General features: G+C 38.7%; 2 protein-coding genes across 2 annotated transcripts in view; one reads left to right on the top strand and one right to left on the bottom strand.

Annotated features, from left to right (window-relative positions):
* Positions 1-989: 989 nt before the first annotated feature.
* Positions 990-22,971, bottom strand: LOC103536233 (protein NPAT). Its single transcript, XM_030447793.1, has 18 exons — positions 22,821-22,971; positions 19,995-20,113; positions 18,408-18,468; positions 16,934-17,006; positions 16,393-16,433; positions 15,125-15,355; positions 14,556-14,640; positions 13,374-13,506; positions 12,795-12,886; positions 12,624-12,711; positions 11,600-11,696; positions 10,968-11,099; positions 8,481-10,181; positions 6,714-6,829; positions 6,512-6,620; positions 5,503-5,560; positions 2,427-3,579; positions 990-1,600 (listed from the first exon to the last, which is right to left on the bottom strand). The coding sequence occupies exons 1-18, from the start codon at positions 22,855-22,857 to the stop codon at positions 1,523-1,525; spliced, it is 4,404 nt and encodes a 1,467-aa protein (XP_030303653.1). The 5' UTR covers positions 22,858-22,971; the 3' UTR covers positions 990-1,522.
* The window catches only part of ATM (ATM serine/threonine kinase), a 68,579-nt gene continuing 68,334 nt past the window's right edge, over positions 22,963-23,207 (top strand). The window contains exon 1 of the mRNA XM_030447811.1: positions 22,963-23,200. The gene's annotated coding sequence lies outside the window, so the exon portion shown is untranslated. The remainder of the gene's footprint in view (positions 23,201-23,207) is intronic.

Here is a 23,207-nt window from a genome sequence, read left to right as displayed (position 1 = left end):
ATCACCTGCACTGAAAAAGAAATACAATGGTGGACAGTTGCAGTCCCATGAAAGAATTAAAGTAGGTCTCACATAAATAGCCAATCTATTTTACAATATCACATATCAACTGTCAGAATGCTGCAACACACAAAATGCCACCATGCAGCAAAAAGAGAACTGCTTTTGCCACTGGCAGTTGCTGCTGCTTTACTTGTGTTTATTGTACTCAACTCTTAGTTTTAAAAATTATCAACATGACTTCAATACAATACCTACAAAGCTGCTTAGTGGACTTACAGAATATTAAACAAGACACACAAGTTTTAATAAAACCAAAAATATTTATTCAAGCTGTAAATGCTATGCAGTATTTCAGTATTGGATGGGTTTAATATAAACGTCTACTGCATAATATTGGTTCCTTAGGAATCCTTGTATACTATCTGAAACATTGCCCTGTTGCTGTACAGATCTCTTACAAGAAAACTTGCATTTTTAAAGACCTCAACAATTTGAGAACAAATGAAATACCAGTAGAGAAAATTCTGCAGTACTGGAGCAAGGCTTGGTGTGGTTATTTTCACCCATGCTAATTATTACCAAAATGTGGCTTAACTTCTCTAGTGCCCAGTCTGAAGTTTGTATAATAGCTGTGACAAATTCTATGTTAAACAAAGATCAGATGCAGATTCTTCCCTGTCTGGCTAAAAGCATAAGTGATATTAACAAAATGCTTTCTCAATAGTACCAATGACAGTGAAAAGAATCAAATTTTTCCATAGAACTTGCTGAAATTCTTGTCTGGATGTTGCTACAGTTGAAGTATTGATACCAGGGTATGAACATAGGGATTAACCCAGAAGGAAGGACATGGTTTGAGAACCTCCTGGCTTAGCAGGAACCCTCTGCAGGAAGAGATGAGATCTGTCCAAATTCAAGTTCTAATCTGAATGACTGGTTGGGAAAAGTTTCACAAGATGAGAAATACTTTTGGAGCTTTTTTTGGCCTTACACTGAGAGTTTTACAACATGAGCTTGACAGTTACGACAGAAGAGTGTTAGTACAGGCCAGTTACACCTGCAGATGAAGTCCCTTCTGCATTCATCCAGAGAATGGGAAGTGGCCAGGTTAGCTGCCTGTGTCTGAGAACAGTGTGCAACAAACACTGCCTTCAAGTTCCAGCGTTTTCACAAACTGGCTAAGCAGCTGTGAGGGGTAAGTAGAGAATGCAGCAGAACACAGACAACGTGGTTTAACAGCAAACATACAACTTTTCTTACATTACATTTATACAAATTTACAATTTTGCAAATTAAATGGCTCTATAATTATGCAAGTGCTTTTTCAAAAATAAACATATGCCAACTCGATATGTACACTTAGCAACCTGCTTCAGAAACAGCATGATTTTGCTATAAAGTGAAACTTCAGTGCACTGAAAGTGCAGCTCACCCCTTAGAATTAGCTTCTCTTCCCATGCAAAACCCCAGCCTGACAACACCTGACTTAAGACAATCACAGTTCAACTTCTTTTTTTTTTCATTCATCATAATGTAAAGACAGTAAGAACTTGTCCACATCCATTCCTGCTGGAAAAGAATTTGGTAGTTTCTTTTTCTGTAGGAGAGGAAAAAAAAACAAACATTGGTGTTAAATATGAAGAAGCTGAGGATACTGAAGAAGCTGTAAGGATCCCTTTCCTCATCCTTCCATCTGCCTCAGACATAACTGCACAGAGCTCACCAGAATCAGACACTGAAGTGTTGTGTGTACCCCCCCCAGGGTACAAGGGGCATGGTTACAGGTTGGGAGCAGCTGAGCCCACGCAGGGCTTCAGACAGGCACAGTCTCACACCTCTTGTCACATCCACAGTAAAAGTAACTGAGCATTGTTACAGTGCTTTGGGAGTTTGCTGTAACAGTATGTGGTGAGTGACAAAGTTGGACTGTGTTTCTTTTTTGATTACTTACATACATCACCTTTTCATGTCCCACACCTTTACTATTTGCCTTTAAATGCCCAAGTCAAAGCTGTGGTGCTAGAGACTGGGAATTCATAAAATGTGATTCCTAATCCTGATGATAAATGAGGATGCAGTAACAGTCTGAATTCTAGTTTGACTTTGGCCTAATTCCTATTTTCCACCTAGAAACTTAGTCTGAAGTTATACTTTAGAAACTCCTTCATGTTTTGAAAGAAATAACTTGATTTTCATAGTTATTTGCAAAGAGATGGTAGGAATTACTTGTGTATCTGAAGACTATACCAATCCTAAGAAAACTACAGAGCAGGCTCTGACAAGAGGCAAATTTAGTAAAACATAAATAGGATGTCAGACCTAGGACTTGGCATAGCACATCTGAACCACCTTGTTATAAATATCTGTACAGATGTCTAATATATACTTAGCATTTGAAATGAAAAGTAAATGCCTGTACTTGCCTTTATTTTCTTCTTTTTTGATGGTGTTGGAGAACTCTGAAGGTCTTTTCTATTTGCAGAACGAGGATTTCTCTCACCCTCATTCAAGTCCTCTAATTTCCTTTTCTTTACTGTGCCCCGTAGAGATCGGAACTGTTGAGTATTGTCCTTCAGGGGGGTTGCAGTGCTAGTCCTTGCAATAGCTGCCCGTGACAGTATCATCAGTGTGTGAGCAGCCATACTGACACTGTTTTCACTGCCTGTTTCACTGGCTGGGCTGCAGGCAGGCAAGTCAGGTGTAGCAGGGGGTACCATTATTCTAGGGGTGGCGCTGTCCTCGTTGAAGCGCCGGCAGGTGGGTGTCCGTACACTGTCTGCAGTGTCATCTGTGTGCCTGTCCCCCACTCCAGATGGTGTACGGGGTACTGGCAGTTCTCCATTTTCAGCTGTTTTACTCCCCGGGCTATGCCACTGGATGTCTTGCAACATTTCCACACATTGTTTAGTGAATGGACTTGAGAGGCAAAGGCCTTGGTTGGAGCCTTTAGCTGGTTCTCGCTTTGCCTCCTTGGCAGCCAAAGCAATGGACACTGAAGACTTGCCAGTCCCATTGGACAGTGACCCCTGCTTTTTGTTCAGCTCTGGCACTGAAGCAACAGTCTTCTCATTCCATAAGCTAACGCTTTGCTGGCCATTCGAGAGTTTGGCACTCTCCTGGTTCTTCTGTTTGTCATCGGTATCTCTTCGTAACTCATTTTCCTTATTGGCTGTGGTCTTGTGGAAGGAATCCACTGGAAGCCCTGCAGCTGCCACCTTCCGCTCTGGCTGTGGCTCCTTTGCAGATGAGCTTCTGTTGCTACTCACTTCTGGCTTACACAGAATTCTAGGCAATGTTTTATCTTTATCTCTCTTTACTGTCTGTGCCTTAGCAGAGGATGATGCAGAGTCAACAGCAAAGATAGTATTTTCATTTCTTTCTTTTTGGGATAAGCTCTTAGCAGTCTGAATTTGAGTGTTTCCTCCTGGAGCAGGTAGAACATTATCAAAGCAAAGCACTCTCCTGTGACTTTCATTCTGTCTTGAATTTGAGCTTGTGCTCTCCACTGGTGCAGCAGGTAAGTTCTCCACTTTCCTTCCTAGTTCTGCAGTGATAACCTTGTCAGAATTTCCAGTCCTGAAAACAAGATTAAAACACTTCAGCAATGTACTTGTTCTTACCAAGCAAGTTCATCAGCTCGCTGGAAGTCCATCCCCCCCGCTCCAGAACACCTGTTTGAAAAGCTCTTTCCATTCAACATAAAAAAACCCCAAGAGTAACACAGGACAACTGCAGAAAGCTCAGAGAAAGCCAAAAAAGGATGACAGAGGGTAGGAAGCATGACTGAGGGAAATGCAACAGAGCTCTGGGGAAAAAAGCCAGCAAAAAGGAACCTACTTGCTCTATCTTCCATCGGAAGGAGTAAAAACCTAGTATCCAGTTCAAAAAAACCTAGAGAAGTTTGGACACTTCATATAATTAAGCCTCAGAACTTTTTTCTCCTGGGGTATTTGTGGATATTGGTAGTTTATTTGTTTAGTTCAAAAAGAAACATGTGCATGGCTGGATAGCCCACCCCAGAACACTGGTTCAGGAAGTTCTTGGAGATGAAACAGCTAAGAAGCTGCCAGAATATTCTGGGTAGTATCACATGCATGCCCTCTGCTCTCCCCTATTCCCTAGAATTGGCATCTCTAGTGACAGGATAGAGAGCAAGACAAAAAGTGGGCATTTGGACAAGAATGGTCAAACTCTCCAGGCCTTGACCTCCAGCTGCCAACACCATCCACATCTGTAACCTGCAGTGTCACTGCTGCTGCTCCAGCAGCTGCTACCTCTTAGGTCTCTGCTCTCTTCATGGCTTATGCTGCATTTCCAGGAGGAGCTTCTGCACATTCATCTGTGCCAGTAAGGCTCTCCCCAGGTAGATAAGCCCTTAGGGTTTCTAAGAGGAAAAGTGAACTTTGGAAGGACAACTTTGGGATGGCAAAGAAGGTATGGGTGGTAGCAGTTTCGTTTATTTCTATGAAATTTGAGATGAGACAGAGGACAGAGTAGAAAGGAGCAATTACATTTCTTTACAGGGAGTATTTTGCTCTTTTTTATATGAAAAACGAAATATGGAAATTGACTTAAAATGAAAGAAAGATGAATTACCAAAGTGATATTATTAAAAAATCTTGCTTCTGTGGCCTTTTGAAAATCACTGATTTTTGCAACCCTGTATACTTTATACCTTGGTATACATATTTTTTACTAAGTTGACTTTACTGTTCCTGTTCTTCACTTTTCCAGCATTTGACCTCAGTTGTGAATAGGTACATTTTATTTTTACAATAAAAAAATGTTTTACCTCTAATATTTAAACTCAGCTTCTTACCTTCTCCTACGCTTTTGTTCCTTCCAACATTCTTTTGTTTCATAAGTCCCTTAACAGTAAGCAGTTACTACTGAAGCTGTGCTTTCTTCTCTCTCACCTGCCCAACAGAAAGCCAGTACCTATCCCAATTACCAATTCAGTCACGTTCATCAATATAAAGTTGTCATTCTCCTTGCTATCTTTCCTTTGACTTTTTACTTTACAAATGACCAAGCAGTGTTCTAATCTGCACATCTGAAACACAGATATAGAGCCCAACCTAACAGACTCTCCTGAATTTGGGCTACAATGGTAAAAGAAAAAAGGCTACACTACAGAGCCATGGGTACCACTCATCTGAAAAGAAGAACGATTGCAGTTGTTAAGATCTCCCAGTAAATGTAACAAGCAATTTCTCTGAGCTCAGACTCTGCTCAGAAATTGCTGAGACAGGAGAGACAGGAGAAAATAAACACAAAACCATACAAAATTAACAAAGCAATAGGAACATAAAGATTCTAGCATGGGCTGCACCAATGCTAGCTCACATATCAATACATCTAGCAGACTGACAGAAGCAAAATAAAGGGGTATTGCTCACCTCACACCATTGCTAAAAAAGCTGCTCTCTTCTACACCAATACTTTAAGAACTTCATGGCATGAAAAAGGAAGCAAGCTTGAATAGCCAGCACTACTAACCTTTGTGTTCGAGAACTTGTGTGGTTCAGAGGCTCAGCTACACTTGGTACCAGTTTTGCTGGAACACAAGGTGAAGTATTAATAAACTACAATATTCCAAATCAACCATCTCAAAGTTAGTACAACATTTCAACTGACAGAGAATCAATAGATAAAAACCCAGCAATAGAACTCTGCCATTTTTATCATTTCAAAGTTTACATTCAGCTAGTATGTAAGCCTGGCAAGACAAAACCAACCATGATGGACTCAGAAATGCACAGCAGGTATTTTCCAAGTAGAAGGGAAATCTCAGTTAAGAATCAGCAAACCAGAATGCAGACTAACTACAAAATCCCAGCTTTTTATTTCACTCTGCAACTTTTCTTATTTTTTACATCTACACCTACTCCGTTTCAAAGAAAAAAAAAAAAGTTGTTATAACTTACTTTCTATTTTCAGTTATTTTTCTTTACCCTCTCCCAACACTAAGAACTAAATGTAACACCATCTTGCTTCAATTTACTATTTAAAGAAGCAAGGTCTCAATAAAATGAAAATACAGATGTGTATGCCTGAAATCCCAAAGAGAAAATAGGAAAGTGTATATTTTTATAAATAAGAAACACTTCTATTAAATATTTTCCTTAATAACTGTTTAGAATTGCTGACTCTTCTCCCAGTGCCTTCTATGTTACCACATGGCTTGGTTTCAATGGCAGCAGTAAACTTATTTACAACCAGTGAGATGAAAATAATCAGAAATGTAATGAAAAGTAAAGTTTAAAAACCGTATTAGACATTAAATTCTGAAAATAGGCTTGATACAGAATCTGGAATTGTTTTATATGCTGGGACTTCTTCTTTGCAAAATACAGTCAGTAAGTGCAGGTACAGGCCTTCCTCAGAGCATGCCAATCATTACCTGGCAGAGGAGCACTGCTGTTTATAAGACTTTATGACTCAATGCTGATGTGTCTTTAGAACCCCCACTTCTCTCCTGCCCTTCTCAAGAATGCAAGTCAAGTACCTGTATTAGTTTTGTTTCTTGCTCCAGGAATCTTCTGTGATTTGGGAGGGATGGGAAGTTTTGGGACACTTCTGCTACACACTGGGTTAGCCACAGGCATATGCAGGACCTTGGAAGAATCAAAATATTCCAATAAAATTTATCAAAAGGCTCCTTATCACTTGACCTTTACTTCAGAAAAGCTTTATTTGTGATGTGCTACCTGGCGGGCTGGTGCTGAGAAGGTATTTCCATTTTGTCCTACCACTGAGAGTGGTATCATTCCCACCATTCCTTGCAAAACAGGCTGCACTGGAGATGCAATTATAATGGCAGAACCTACAAAATAGATCAAAGTGTTAAAATTGTACAGAAATGAACAATACTTCAGTGAAAAGCAAAGCTTCAAGACAGGACCTCTTAAAATTATGCACAGTGAAACTGTGCTGAGAAAAGCTCTGGCTTTTTAGGAAAACTTCACTGTCCCTATTACATATCACTACAAGGAAATAAAGAAAGTATCAGTGTTATTTTCATATTAGGTAAAAATCTTCAGTTAAAGTCTGGATTAATTTTTAAGAAATGGTTCAAACACCTGAAATATGGCAAACCTATGTTAAGGCTTGAAGTCTGAAATGACTTATGTAAAACTAGTAAAAGCAACTGCTTAGTAAAAAGAAACTCTTCTTATTTGCATCCTATTCTCCACAATTAGCATACTCCAAAGTCATGAGCAGAATTTTCTTTTTCTTCCAGTGCACTCATAACATTTTCCCTGTCCAATCACACTGACAGCTGGGAAAGGCTGCCTTTCACCATATGTAGATATCTAATGCCTGGTAGCAGGTACAAAAAGATTCTAGTTAATTAGAGGAACTGAGTTTAATAGTTTTTTTAAAATAAAGCCCACTTAAGACTGATTTGGAATATTTAAGCCACAGTTGTCTATTTAACTATTTAAACATTTTTTAAAAACAGTTATTCTAACAACCTGCAAGAGCGTGGAGCTGCCAGACATAAAGGAATTACAAAAAAGGGACACTGATTACAGCCCACTGATGGAAAAATGAAAGAACATTTTCAAAAGTGAAAGAAAAATTTATCCCACACAGTTCTCCAGTTGTTTGAGCAGGAACAAATCTGTACCAAATGCTGAACAATGGGCTAAGTTGTTTCTCTATGGAAGAAAGAAAAAAGTGGTAACAGTTGCATAGAGAGAAATCCTACTGATAGCAAAGGCTGTTGCTCTTCAGATCTTCCACAGACTGAACTGACCTCTGACCATGACAAAATGACTATACACAGAAATTCAAGGAAAACTGCAAAAAGCTTTTAGGTTTTTTTAGATTGCTTTTGGAAAGCAATCTAAATGTGTTCATTAGTGCTGGTTTATTGTTAGGTTTAACGTGTTAAAAAGTACCTAATTGTTTTTATCACTGTAGCAATAAAAATGCTTGTACCAGGGAAAGATTTTATATTATGGAAAGAAATAATGTTATACCTTGATATTTGCCTAATCAAACTTCTATTGTAGAAAAGGTATTTTTTGTAAATGTAACAGAACAAAACAAGTAGTTTTGGAGGGGCTACCTACATCTGGCTAGTTATAGGAAATAAATATGGGTAACGATAACACATAGTATTCTATTTATAGAAACTTATTAAAACAAAACTAAAAATGCTTCTCAATTTAGCCAAAACAATGGAAACTTTTCAAATGGAAATTAAAGAGGCTTCCTAAATTTATCACCATTAAAATTATTAAAATTAAGAATTAATCTTTTTTTTTTCAAAGCAGCCCAGTCAATAAGTCCTTGTATGTTTTATTTCATTTTTAGTAGCAGCTAACATACTCAAAAAGTACACAATTCCTAGCTAGTTTCAGGGGACAGATAAAGCACTGTTTAAAAATTGCTTTAATGCACACAAAAAAGAATAAAAAAGCAATATAAACACCACATTTCCAGTGATTTCCTAATAGTGAAATTACCTTGTGGGAAGTTTGGGGAGACAGCCTGGCTTGCTGCAAACGTATTGCTGGATCGAGGAGGAGTCCGTAACTGCTGCACAGCTGGAGCCTGGGCAAGTGGCACAGAATTCCCAGGCAATACAACCACATTGGATGGTGTTACAGCTGTGCCCAAGGTAGCTGGATCAGTCACACAGGTGGCTATATAAAGGTTGTTTGAATTCCCAAAAGCTGTGCTTGTTGCTGGCATCAGCTGTATAAATCCCCCTTCCTTGGAGAGATTAGTTGTACCTGCAACTGGAAAAACAGTGCAGTCTTCATTCTGAGTGTTAACTGAGGTTACCACAGGATCCTTAGGTCTTAACACCAGAAGATTCTGCTCTGCCAAAGCTGAATCCACGTTTTTTTCTGTGTCTTCTGAAGTCACACATTTGGGCAAGCCTGAAGTTTTGGCTGGGGATTTGGCTGGAGAAGACAATATTATAGTGGGCAAATTTTCTCCTGTGATGCTGGAAACAGCATTATTTAACTCTGTGTCTGATGACATAAATGGATCATCACTGATGATGATTTTGAGGGACATAATATTAGAAGGATCAACATCCACTGGTTGACTACTGGAAGATACACCACTTACACTTTTGGCCTCTGTACCTGACTCATCTGTTGAGGATGCAGTTTCTGGGAGAGGAGAGTGACATATTTCAGATGTAGTAAGATTATTTTCAGTGGATACTACAGAAATTTCTGTACATGCATCATCACCAGAAGCAAAATATCTATTATCAGCATCTACTTTTGTAGAAGATGAAGGTTCTTGCATTTCCCGGTGTGTTCTCTCAGAGTTTGACAGTCCTGAAGAGAGGTTAAAATCTTTCTTACAAGTCTTATCAACCATATGCTGATCATTTGAGTAAGTTTTGTTAGAAGTATCAACAACTTCAAGCTGCAGCTCTGTTTTTTCCAGATCCGAAACCTTTGCTGGAGATCTTGCTGCACAGTCTGACTGCAAGCTTTGTTCCTGATGGTTAGAGTGGTGGTTAGAGTTCTCCTGTAAAATACCAACTATGGCAGCTGGATCATTTATTACAGCCTGTTCTTTTCCTGCATCTGCTGATGGGCTGGAAACTAATGAACTGTTTTTCCTCAGTACACTGTGGCCAGGACTCCCATCAGAAGGGCTTTCAGTAGCTACTTTTTCAGAGAGTGATGTGTCTGGTGATAAGTTACATTTATTTCCAGAGAGTGTTTTGTTTTCACTGGCTGCAGTACCTTCTGCCAATGAAATCAAAGAAACCTGCAGACTGCCAGAATGAACATATTCTAAATTAGGACTACCTTGAGCACCATGACTTAGTGGGCCTTTTTCAATTTCCATAGTTCTTTCACTTTCAGATACTAAAGCAGATGACTCTTTTTTATGATTAGAATCTCTACAATGTTCATTACACTGTCCATCAGAACTCTGTCTCTTGTTAGGCTCAGTCAAAGCAGCCACACAAGTGGCCACAGAGTCAAAAGTGATCTCAAGCTCTCCGAGATGTTCAGGGGTAACAGTTTTCAACCCTTCAGTCTGCTTCCTTGCTCTAGAATTCCCATGTGACTGCTCATTGGTTGTATTTTTCTTAGCCATATCATCATCACTGATGCTGGTCTTCAAGGCACATGATGCTTCTCCTAACTGAAAAGCTTTGCAAGACAGTGATTCTCGAGAGTTCTCACCTGTAGAACAGAGAATAAATTAGTTCCGTAATTATTAGAACAGATGATCTTTTCACAGCGTTTGAGACACAGCTTATCAGTTCAATGGAAAACTGTTTCATATGAAACTATGTGGAAATAATGTTACCCATCCTTACCAAGCTAAATGTATATCAAATACATGGTTCTGTACATTAGGCAATCTGGCAAATCAGTTTTTACAAAAATAGTAAGTGTGCACATAATAAGAAAACTGCTCAACTCAGTAAATCAGATTTGCAGAAGCACAAAAACCACCTCAGGATAAAGACCTCTTGGCTCTGTTTCTGATATTCTCCATATCCCACATACTTGCTACTGATATATGAGTGTTAAGAATGGGGCAGATGGAGTAAATCTACCTGTTGTCCAGAGTATGATTCCTTCTGTGTATTAAGTAACAAATACATTACAAAATAGAGCAAAAATATGCTTACATGCAAAGTACTATCTTTGTGTGTCCCACAATGGGTATTGCAAAGTATCTCTGTTTTGAATAACAAAGCACATTTGTAGATATTATGGTTTCAATGAGGAGCTTATCAAGTTCACTGATGAGCTACTGTTAAATTTAATAGAATGGAACCTTCCTACAGGCTATGTGGATCTGTATGGTCACATAATGTGAATGTCAGAATGGATTATCATTGAAAACACTCACTTTTGAAATGTATATACTGTCTGAAAGTGTTTTCATAATGACAATTAACAGACTAGAAGAGATTTTAGAGGGAAAAAAAAACAACTACCAAACAACAAAACACCTACATCTTGTAGCTTCTTCTGTTCCTAAAGAACTTTCAAGTGGTTCTAGGTTATCCTCATTCATCAGGATGGCATTTTCTACTCCACTCTGACCAGAAACACCAGCAGGTAAGTTCTTGTTTACCTTGCTCTTTCCTATTTTCAAAATAAAGGATAAATTAAATATGTAATTTTACACACAAATGTTATTACATTTTAAATGAAGCATGGAGATTTCAAATTGAAGAAATGTCATCCTAAACTCAAAGATCTATTTGCCTGTATTAATTACAAATCCAGAAATAGCAGAAAAATGTCCTTATATTTTATGTGAGAATATCCCTATCAGACATGGAAAAATTTTGTAATAACAAAGGAAAAAAAGTATGAACTATCATCCTTTAAACCAGAAGAGTATAAAATAACAGCAGTAAACTGTTTCTGGATCACTGATCCAGCACAAAACCAGAATTGCAGCAACAGGAAAATGCTGTACTTAATAGTCATGTATTAAGTTGGAATTGAGGGACACAGATGCCATGCAGTCCATTATTCCTGCAGAAAAGGCCTGCTGAATTATCTGTATCTTCAAGAAATACTAAAGAAAACTCATTATGGTTCATAGTAATGGTAAAATTTAGTATAATATACCCTACCATAATCAAACAAGTCAAAGAGTGCCTGAAAAGCAGGATCTGATTCTGTCTGTTCCAGAATGTCCTGTATAGCCTCTTCCGACATATGAATTTCACCCTGGGAAAATAAAAGATGCACAGAACTGTCAGACAGTTGCTTTTGTAAGTTAAAAACAAGAGAGTTGTTTTCTTTTCTAGATTGTTTTTACTTCTACTACTTCCACTTCGCACAGAAATATAAAAAACTATTGGAAACCTTTCTGCCAAAACTTTAAAGAATGTTATTGATTGATGTTTAAGAAATAAAGCCCCCCCAAAAGCCAAATACCTTGATCACAAATCATACCCTACACGTGCATGCTGCAGAATTCTCCACATAATGACCAGTTTTGTTTAAGGATTAAATCTTAGGCAGGGCGATTTCTCTTATTATCTTAGAAAATCCATGTTTATGCCATAGCAAATGAAAAAATCAGATCAGACTAAACATGCCTGGAAACCACAAAATATTTTAAACTTCTTTTTCTTTCACAAGGCTACTGATCAGATGCCCAGTTGTAAGCTGGGGGTACCCAATTGCTGGTAGCAAAGTTCCAGTGACCAGCAGGGACTGTGTGACAGCACACCTAGATCTCAGCCTGTGAGTAACATTAACAGCTGACCACTGCCAGAAGTGGTCCTGCTCCCTTTTGAGCCCGCTGCATGCTTATGCTGCCTCAGGCACTGGGAAGCAATTCAACTTAAAATTAACCCCAGCAGTGTATTAGCATCCTGTCAGTTCCGGTCTTTGAATTTGCCCACCAGCATACAGTAAGATAAGAGTTAATGCCTATGCAACTGAAGTTGTGGAGCTGCACCCGGGCAGAATCTGCCCACTTGGTAGCCTTAGAGTATTGTGAAACAAAGAAATAAATAAAAAGAAAGTAGAGAAAGAGGAAAGCAATGTCAGATATCAGACAGTAGACAGGTTCAACACAGTTCCCATAACTGATCACTCTCATGTGCCTGGTCATCAAAAAACGTTAACAGGGCAATCCACACCTACCTGAAGCCCAAGGATTTCATCAATTGAAGTCTCCTGTTCTGTGGGACCACTGTCTGTCTGCTTAGGGGCCTGAGCAACACTGCCATCACTGGAACACAGTGGTCATTAGTTCAGAACTCAAAAATAAGTCAAATAAGAATATGTATGAAGTTTAGAGATTCCTCTTATTACCTGCCCAGGATTTTGTTAATGTTCTCAGCAAGCTTCTCCTGAAGAGATTTGTTGCTCAAGATTTTCTCTCTGGCATTTTCAATAACCAGTTGCTGAAAAACACAGTTTTAAAGTGGTCAGGTTTCTATTTTTATCATCACTAGAAAAGGAGCATCAATTTCCAACTTACTGGTTTAAAAAAAAATGTAATAATCAATTCAAGACAGAGAACACTCCTCATGACAGAGAGACAGCCAATTACATTGCTATGAAAATAATCTCAAAACATTCTTTTACTTCTACTTTTCTGAAGTCCAGCAAGGCTTACTGTGCTTTTTGTTTTCCATTCTCTAAAAACATTCCTGTATTCTGACAAATTATAGGTATTTTAGTAAAGCACTCAAGGCAAAAAAACGCTACATAGCCATGCTGTCCTCACTAGTTCAGTATGCAGACGAGCTAGTTCAAATACAGAACAATAAATTTATCTTCTAAACTTAATTTCTAAAACACTCCAGACAAACAGCACAAAAAAGCCTAGTTTTCCTTAGTCTGATTTTGTTTCTGAAATGTAAATACTGTCCATAAGCATATACTCACTGGGAAGTTACCATCTATGAATTCTTCAAGTGGTTCACTTTCTTTTTCTATTATTGCTTCATCAGGGTCTTGAGAATTTCTAGTTGCTGAAAGAGGTCCAGAAGCTGCAATGTTTTTCCTCTTCTGAGATTCACTGAAACATTCCACAAAATTTATGACGCATTTTGTGACAACAAAGCATACAACAGTCCCAATGGTCAATAAATCAAGTGTTTCTCTTCCCTTTTAGCAAATGAAAAGATTTTAATCAACAGAAATTAATTACGTGCTGGAAAGACAGTAAAAGCCAATACCTGTTTCATTATGTCATGCATATATCATGTCTGACTTCACAAAAGTTACACTCAGACTGTGTATAAACAGCACAGTAACAAATTGAATTCCATGCCCAGTATTCAGTATTTTTCCACCCTCTAGTATATGTTACTCTAACTTGTGCCACAGGCTCTAATTAACTGCCACTCAAGTGGCATCACCACTGAAAATAAAGATCTCTCATGGAGCAGCTATCATCAGGCTACAGTGTAGGTTATTCTGAAGCAGTAGCATTAAAATCACTTATATACTCACAAAAAAAAAATCACACAGGAATAGAGAGGATTTGGCAGAGGTACTACACAATAAGCAAAACTATCTGCTGGGATTTAGTGAGGGATAAAGACAAAACTGAACTGCAAAGAGACCACTCAACTCATTGCAAACAAAATGACATTTGGGAACAATGAGTAAGTGCAGAATTCGTATAAAAACATTTTTTCACACTGCTTTTAGTGCAAATATAAAAATATTTGCTGACAGAATTTATGGAAGCCAATAGTTTTCCTAAGTTAAGGACAAAATGCACATTTATATCAATACTGAGAATTTTCATAATTGATAATGATATTTTTGAAGGCATACTAAATCTCAGGTTCCAAGACTGTTTGCCTAGGTCTAGCACTGGAATGATGTGAGGACAAGGCACATGCCATAAAGAAGCTCAAGCAGCTTCCTGTCAGTCTAACGTTAAGTTCTTTGATTTTCCTTTCCTTCACATGCTGGCCACTCACAGTGGATCTTAAATATCAAACACTTCACCACTTAAGAAAATTTTCACTAGAGGTTAGAATACTGCTTAATCTCTAAACTACCATAAAAAATAAATGAAACAACCAACCCCCATCCCACCTTCCCCTTTTTTACCTTTTCCGCCTTCCTGGGGAAAGTAAATTTGAATGAAGCTTTCGCTCTTGTGATGATGGAACTTGAATGTGTATGAAATCTCCTGCTTTATAAAACAAAAATAAAAGATCATTATACAGTTACTTTTTCCAATGTTGTTGTTAAAGCACTACAGAAACCTACGTTACTTATTATGTTTCAATCAATTCCTGGGAATCTATATAAAATAATTTGGTATTATCATGAAAATGGGAACCACTCATTTTAAATATATTCTAAGAAAAACACACACTTGATGTGATCATCTGTGTCTGCTAAAAAGTGGTTTGGGTTAAAGTGAGAACCCAGGACAGAATAGACATGTAATGGAGTTCCAATCTACAAGCTCACATTAGCAAGCAAGCATGCAAGAGCCACTTCTCTTTTGGGCACCCCATTTATTCAGATCAACCAAACCAATTTGGAGAGCAAAGTGTGAATTTTCTGAAACCTCTTAGGTAGAAGGCAATTAGCTCTGATTTTAGAAAATGTCCACCTATATCCATTTATTTTCCACAGACAAAAAAGGTTAAAAGAAGTGTGCAACTTACTGTTTATCTTGTTTTCTTGGGCTTGTGAGTGGTGCACCAACAATGTATTCAGTCTTGCCTGTGACACACTTTGATTTATTGTTGGCCTGTGAATAACCTGAGGAGGTACAACAGAAGCAGAATTCTGTGGCCCAGATTGATGGGCAACTGACAACAATCCTGAGTTTGCAGGAGCTGATTGCTGAAGCATTCTTTGTCTTTTCATTTCTACAATTCCACTTCTTGTACGTGCTGGAGATAATAATGAAAAAATGACACTACATGATAAAGGAAAGTAAAAAGGTTGCTGATTTTCCAAGACCTAACTCAGGATGCTCTACTGGAACTTTTTTGAGCTTCAGCAACCCATTAACGAAACTCTAAATATAAATAAACCCCACCTTGGCCTTCTGTGTTACACATTCAAGACAAAATAATTCAAGAAGTATAGCAAACTTACATAAGACACTGTAACCATCCTTGTATTACTGCTTAAATATTTACAGGAAAAAATCATAACAAAATGGTATCTCATTATATAATATAGGACTTGTGTAATTGACTTCAACTGGTATAGCTAAACCAATCTCAGTTTGCATTCATTTATCAAACAAAATCTGACAAATTTAAACAACAGTACAGCACCTGATCTGGTGAACTCAGGTCCAAGAACAATCACTACCTGAATTCAACATTCTCTTTTCTCACACAGGTTACTGAGAAAAATTATTTTTCAGTAAAATAACTTTCTTTTTGAGTTTTTTGGCAGCTTTTGTAATTAAGGAAACAGTCCTAGATATAGAACAAGCATCTTTTCATATTTTCCTTAGATATGCATTTCTAGGCATTAAAAAAATTGTTTCAAGACTCTAGTGCATTTTTGTATTCCCCTTCTACAAAAATGAAACTGAATTGTAATTACACTGGTTATGTTTTAAGTTCCTCCATGAACAACAAACAGCTTCAGGACTGAAGCAGCAGCTTTTAAAATCTTTTAACCGTGTCAATCTCGAAAAAGTTCAGCGGAGAAGAAAATGGTATACAAAGAATTTAAGTCCTTGAACAAAACTTCAGCTTTTATTTTCCTTTCTGGATCATTACAGTAATCCACAGACTAAAATGAAGACAGAAGATGTGCTGAAAAAACCCCACCAAAACTGCAGAAGAGATTCAACATTTTAAGAATAAGGATGCATTACTGACTGCTGCAACACTGTCCCATTTTTTGACAAAACATGTAATTTGAACACAAAACCTCTTGATCCCATGGAACTGGCTCAGTTACTTACTCCTTTGATTAGCAGAAAATCCTGTGGAATTCTGCATGCTCCTAAAACAAACAAACAAACAAAAGCAGTTGATGCAAATAAAGGGAGCACAACTGAAACCCTCAGAGTTTCAGAGTATACAGAGTGACAGAATCTATCATGGTTAACATCAGTCTAGTCCCAACCACCCATTACTTCAGAAAGCTTCAACCAACTGATATTTCTTTTCCTCTTTCAAATAATGGTCACAGATTCTTCAAATGAAGATTACCACTATATTTTTGATCAAGTAAGCACAATCATATCAGATTTTAAATGAGTCACAGTATGTTGTTTTATTATAGGAAGGCCACATACTAACACCAGTGCTCTCCTTATCTGCAAGTCCTACTTTAAAACCTTGAAACATCTACTTAACTATCAACTCTCACATGCCTATCTTTTTCACCATCATGTTGCCATTAGAGGCAACAGAGAGCAAAACCATTCTCATAAGGGGAGCTTATCAACACAGGGACCCTCAGAGCAAAATGTTACTTTCTTGATCTCAAAACTATACTACCTGATCTGAGAAAGCGTATAGTCTAATTTTTTCCACAGAGATGACATCATTGCAGGAACTTCATTTGTTGTTTCTAAAAGAAACCATAAGAAAATAAACAGTTTAGATTCCAAAATCAGATACATGTTGATAAAAAGTAAAATTGCAAACAGACACCTAGACACTTAGATTTAGGTTTCTAGTCATCTTCTTAATATCCAGTTCTCAGTTTTAGAAGCCTCAATGAAACCAAGGCATAGACATCCCATGATGATAAATCTCAATGAAAACTGGATGTGATGTTGACTCCTGGAAAAACATATGCTAACCTAATATAACTCACTTCTAGAAATGGTATTCATGTTACCAAGTCATTGTTGTGTTTTTGAAAACTGTAAACTGGCAGACAGGTCTTTGAAAGTAATGATTTACTTAAATATGACACCCAAACGGGTAAAAACACTCAGTACTTTTTGAAGCACAAAACACTAAAGTATAAAGGGAAAGATGTAAGCAGATCCACTTATAAAGTCTTTCAAGGTGTCAAGTACAAAGTATTTTGAAGAAATCATGTTTGTGTCAAGTTACCATTTCTACTAAAACTAGTGTGAAAAGAAAAAACATTCAAAAAATTTCTGAACATGCGATGTCTTAATGTGCAAGTTTTAGGATTTTAAGCACCACTACAATCTGATCATACATGTATAAAAAAAATCCTAAGATTTGGCAATATTAGAAGGTAAATAACTGGTTTCCAAAACAGGAAATGCTCTAATTCTGCCTCTAATATTCATACAAAACATTAAGTTATTCTGAAATTATCTTAATTAGTTTTATAAACCAGTCAAGAAACATTTCACACAATAGGAGTCTTCCTGGTTATTTAATAGAATCACATAATATTTCAAGTTGGAATGGATTCACAAGGTAACTGAGCCCAGCTCCCTGCTCCTTGTAGGATTACCTAAAACTAAAGTAAACCCTCATCCAGATGCTCCTTGAACTTTGATAGACCACACTACCACCACCATTTCCCTGGGGACTCTGTTCCAGCCACTGACCACCCTTTCAGTGAAGAGCCTTTTCCTCATGTCCAGATTGAATATCCTCTGACACAGGTTTGTTCCATTTTCTTATCACTGGTAACCAGAGATAAGCACCTCCCCTTTCTATTTATTGTATAACCAAAAAGTGTAATTTTAAAAGCAAAACCTTTTCCACACTTCATTATATATTTATGCTTTTTTACATTAGAAGTTCTGCTCAAATTTGAAGGTAAAACCTATGCTGGCAAATCCAAGCTAAGATAATCAGTTCATTTTGCTCACAAGATGCTCATCTAATTGCCCGCTGTCTGCACAACACAGAAACCTTTAGCTTCTAGCATAGATGAGGGAGAGTTATTAAGTCCATATATAGGTGGAGATATTACATCTTCCTTAAAGAGTTTGCAACACACAAATAATAAAAACAAAATCTGATTCTGAAAGCTTACCTTTTGTTTTCATGGCTACATATTCATTAAGAATAGTTGTCAAGTTTTTTCCACACAGGGACTGGAAAAGAAAAGAATGCTGATCTTAGAAATGTCACTAATAACTTATACCTCACCTGCTGTATCACATTATATTTAAGTAGTTCTTTGGAAGTTTACACCATGCTGACCCTCAATACAAGGAACTGTATTTTATACTGCTGGTGCTGAGGTATCTCAGAGTAGGTAGAGAGTAATCTATGGAACAAAATGCAATTATGAAGACAAAATCTAAAGGGCTTGGTCTCCTTGCACAACACTGGTATACCAGTTACAGATTCAGGAGTTACACTCACCTTTGTTATTATAGAATAAAAACACAAAAATAAGATGATGAACCAGCTGTAACCAAGTAACAAGAATCATCCTGGAACACAGCACATGATAAGATGCCAACATGAAGTGAAATTCTGTCTACAGTAGAATTCTTAATACACACAGAGAATTCACTTGCATATCATATTTACTTGTGCTGTCATTTAAGCTTAAAATAGAGAAGAGAAAGCTTAAAAGACAATTAAGATTTTAAGGTTACCATTAGAATTTGTTTTACCTCCTTGTCTTGTTTTGTGGGGGAGACTCTACAGGGTATGACAAATACAGCCTTTATTTTAAGAATTCTGACATTTTTTTTTTTAAACACTACCACATAATCATTTCTCTACGAAAAACAGGCATAGTATTTTTATCGAGGAAAGGAAGAAAATCAAAGGTTTTAAGAATCTGGATAATCTATTCACATTTGTTTTTCCTAATTTTTTGCTGGTCATAGCTTGGTTGGTTATCAACATTCTGTCGAAGTTCAGTGGTGTGTTTTGAATAGGTGAGTCAAGACCTCACTCAGATCTCAAGAGATTACCACCAATTCTGAACACTGGACAAAACCCCAGATCATGTAATTAATTGATATATTAGAATAACAAAATTGAAAACAGGAAGAAGATTCACATAGAAACACTAAGACTGATACACAGCAACATATAAACCTTGTAATTTGCTTTTCATATTACAAATCCCACTTTGTATATGTCAGAAATGCAGTGTCTCTCATTACCCAATGCACATATACACACATGTAGCTACACACTACATTTATGCACACCCAAAGATCCACATTTTACCTGGGACAAAGCATCTGATACTGATCAAAAAGAAAGCTGAACTGAAACACTTTTTGACAAAATTTGGTAGCCTTAGATAAAGCTGAAGTTACCTTACATGAATTTTTAATATGTACTTAACATTACTGTTTGCCTTGTCTAGGATAGGAAAGCAATCTCCAATAAATTACAAGAGCAGCCTTGAAATCAATAAAACCCTTGCAACACTCTTCCATAAATCAACCTCAAAGCTATGAAGTAGAATAAATGTAACACAGTGAAACCAATGTGCATATTTTGTTTAAATGTTTCTTAGTACAATTAAATGCTCGAAGCCAAGTAACTGCTAATATCACATGACAGAAGAAAAACAATGAAACAAAATAAAAAAAACTGAGCGGACAATCTAACTAAACATTTGAGAAATACTTTGCAAAGGCAAACTCACCAGCAAGCAGGCTGGAATAAACCCATCCTCTGTACAGTGCTCTGCATATTCTTTCAAATCTGAGCTTTCCAAAATAAATTCACGGCAGGTAGCTAGAAGTTTTTCCTGTTGTAAATAACCTGCAACAAATCAGATAGAAAATTTTGCTACTTCTTTCATTACTTCTGCTCATCAGGTATCAAAGCATTAACACAACCAGCTGAATACACTGTTGAAATAATCAAGTAAAGATCTGTATGTTAGCCAAGAAAAAATTAGTCATTTTGAAAGAATACATGTCTTGCAAAATATTTCTTTAATAATTAAAATCAGGAAGAGCACAAAATATTATTGATATAATACTGCATTTACAAACTACTGAAGAGTGGAAGTGAGGCAATGTGAATAGTTTAATTAATCTTTAGTACAGACTGTACTGGATAGACAAGAAAATGAAAGTCTGAGGCTCAACAGGCTGACAAACTTACTCTCACATGGGCTGAACAACCCAGTTTGATAATTAAATGGAATTCTCCAATACTTCCTTTAGTGATATGCAACAATAACTCTCCATACACTCTTCTGTTTAAAAACAGGTAAAACCTGTGCAGATGTTATAACAGTGTATATAACATTTATTCTTAAAATTGGCATTGTGCAAAAAATCACTAACAGAAAGAGGGTTCTTCCCCCCACTTACTGTGACTTTCATTTTGAAGGGATGTACTAGCTGCAACTTGTGTCCTGTACACACCCCAAGACTAAGTAGTTACCTTAACAGGAAATACCCTGAAAAAGTTTGCTTTTCCAGAATTCCATTCCTCAGCAAATAATGTTCTGCTTTATTCAAACTTTTTAAGCCTTGCTTTAATCTTCAAATATGCTAAACATTAAAACAGGGAAACAGACTGATGTGAACAAAGGATTCTAGAACAAAGAACCACAAAACCCCCACATCTTTCTTGCTTGTGGCAGAACTGAACATGCTGTGTTTTAAAACTGCTGGAAGCTGAATGTATATTTTGGGGAACAAAAGATACCCCAGTCTTATTCATATCCACTATGTACCATCTACTGTTGGCCAGGATGGAAGATGGGCTACAAGGATACATGGAACCTCAGTCTGTGCTGGGATGGCTGTTCCTACAAACTGCTCCTTTAAATAAAAAGCTACATTTTTTCTTTCTTGAATCTACTACAATATTGAAAGGGATAAATGAATGCTTGCACACAGACATATACACCAAATCCTGGCAAAAATAAGGTATTTCAAAGTTGTAGAATGCCTGAATTAAAATCTTCTGTGCAACTAAACTGCTTGTGTGCACACTTTACAATGCTATTACACAATCTTTAAATAAAGTTAAATCTTTAACCAAAATAAAGGCAAAAACCATACAGTACCTTCTGAACTAGGAATGATTCAATATTTTGTTCTTTCTTAAGAAACGTAAAGACAAACCTCTGACTCGCAGTACGCTTTCACTCCTACATTAATTAAAACAGATAAATTCTATTACGTGTTTTAATATGGCTAAGCTCATCTTGTTTTAGTTTTGTTCTTAAACCAATATTCATCAACCTTCACAGACCCAGAAGGACTTACCTAAAGTAGGGGGAAAAAATTTAAAACTAAACCAAAACAAGCAACAACAAAAACTGAAAAAGAGCTGCACTGGGAAGCCTGTTTATCCGACCAAATTCAGAGATGCCTCATGGAAGAGTAACTCCTATTAGAAGGCAGAAAGAGTTACTAGGAATATCCGGTTCTACAGCCTTAGGTTGCCCAGAAGTCTTTTAGGCGTGATGCATGCACCACACCACAACAGACCCCAGATAGGATGGCTCATGCTTGGCACACATGATGTTGCCAAGATTGCATACTATGTCCCAAGTCTCTGGTAAGAATCCAAGAGAAGTGTTCTACCAAAAACTTTGTAACTTGACCATTTTTTTGTACAGAAAAGCACAGCAAGACATCTGCCTTGCACGCTTTCACAACTTCTTTTACAAAGCATGGAGTTTCTAAAAAACCTCTACTAGTTCACCATAATGAAAACATTGCATCTCTTGGTAGTCTTGTTTCTCTACACAGAAGAAAGAGACGTTTCAGATGGTTATTTAAAAATAAATTCTGCTGGTCATAAACGTGCAGGTGCATATTTTTAGTGCCATCTGTTTGCTCTAATCTTTGGCAGCATCCAAATAATTCACAGCATAAAGCCATTTTAAAAACTCACTGCGTGCTACGAGTGCCCTGTGCACACCTGACGGAGCCTCACAGGTGACAGAAACAAGGAGGAAAAGAAAACCCAGCTGAACTTTAGCCCAGCCTCCCCGCTGGCGTTTGCATCACCCTTACATTGCTCCTGTAATCAGGGGTTTTATTAATCCCCTTCACCGGGCGTCTGGTGGACACCACGGGCCGCATTATCTGGGACTTGTGGAGAACCCGAGCTAAAGGCAGGGCCGGGGAGCACAACAGCCCGGCCTGCACAGCCTGGCGGCCTCCCCCGCGCCCGCGGAGGCTCCAGAGGCCCCTAAGCCCCTCAAGATCGAGCTGAGGTTGTTTCTCGCTGCAGACCAGGCCAGCGAGGGGCCAGACCGGAGACCGCCGGACCGGGGCTACGCCTCGGCGGCAGAGGCAGTGACAACCCCAGCCTGCGGGGAACGGGCGCGACGCGGTCGAGAGCCAAGGGCGCAGCCGCTTCGTTCTCCCGCCGCGCCGAGGAGGCTCCCGGCGGCTGAGGATCTCCGGCAGAGCCCCGCGGCCGCCGCCTCCCCCGCCCGGGAGTCCCCGCCGCGCCTCAGGGGCGAGCAGAGCCCCCGCCCTCACGGGTCACTCACCCAGCACCAGCCGGGCCACGTCGGACGGCAGCAGCATGGCCCGAGGCAGCCAGGGGGAAAGCGGGAGGAAGGAGGGAGGCAGCGAAACGCGGCTCCCGACGGCGCAGCCCGACCGCCCCGCCACCGAGGCGAAGGCGCGGAAACTCCGCCAGCCAGCGCCGCGCCCGGCCCCTTCCGCCGGAACCCGCCCGGCCGCGCATCCGCTTCCAGAGCCGGCGCTGCACGTGCGCCCGTCTCCGCTCCGCGGTGCCGGGAGGAGGCGGGGGAAGGAGGGTGGAGAGCGCTCCGTACCCGCGGGCTGCAGTTCTCCAGTTCTCCCCCGGGCCGCTGTTCTCCCCGGCCCGGCTCCCGCTGGCCGCCACCCGTCACGCCATTCGGAGGTGGGCC

This window comes from Calypte anna, chromosome 1 (genome assembly GCF_003957555.1).
Source record: "Calypte anna isolate BGI_N300 chromosome 1, bCalAnn1_v1.p, whole genome shotgun sequence".
In the NCBI taxonomy this organism is placed as follows: Eukaryota; Metazoa; Chordata; class Aves; order Apodiformes; family Trochilidae; genus Calypte; species Calypte anna.
This window is presented reverse-complemented; position numbering and strand designations above follow the sequence as displayed.

What these genes read in the sequence shown, in the direction of transcription:
- LOC103536233 (XM_030447793.1), bottom strand. Translation starts at nt 22,857, where the DNA reads ATGCTGCTGCCGTCCGACGTGGCCCGGCTGGTGCTGG. An exon ending in AACAGAAGAAGCTACAAGAT is followed by an intron (nt 10,182 to 10,967) that starts GTAGGTGTTTTG and finishes TCTGTTCTACAG; the next exon opens with GTGAGAACTCTCGAGAATCA. An exon ending in TCTCAGCACCAGCCCGCCAG is followed by an intron (nt 6,621 to 6,713) that starts GTAGCACATCAC and finishes GATTCTTCCAAG; the next exon opens with GTCCTGCATATGCCTGTGGC.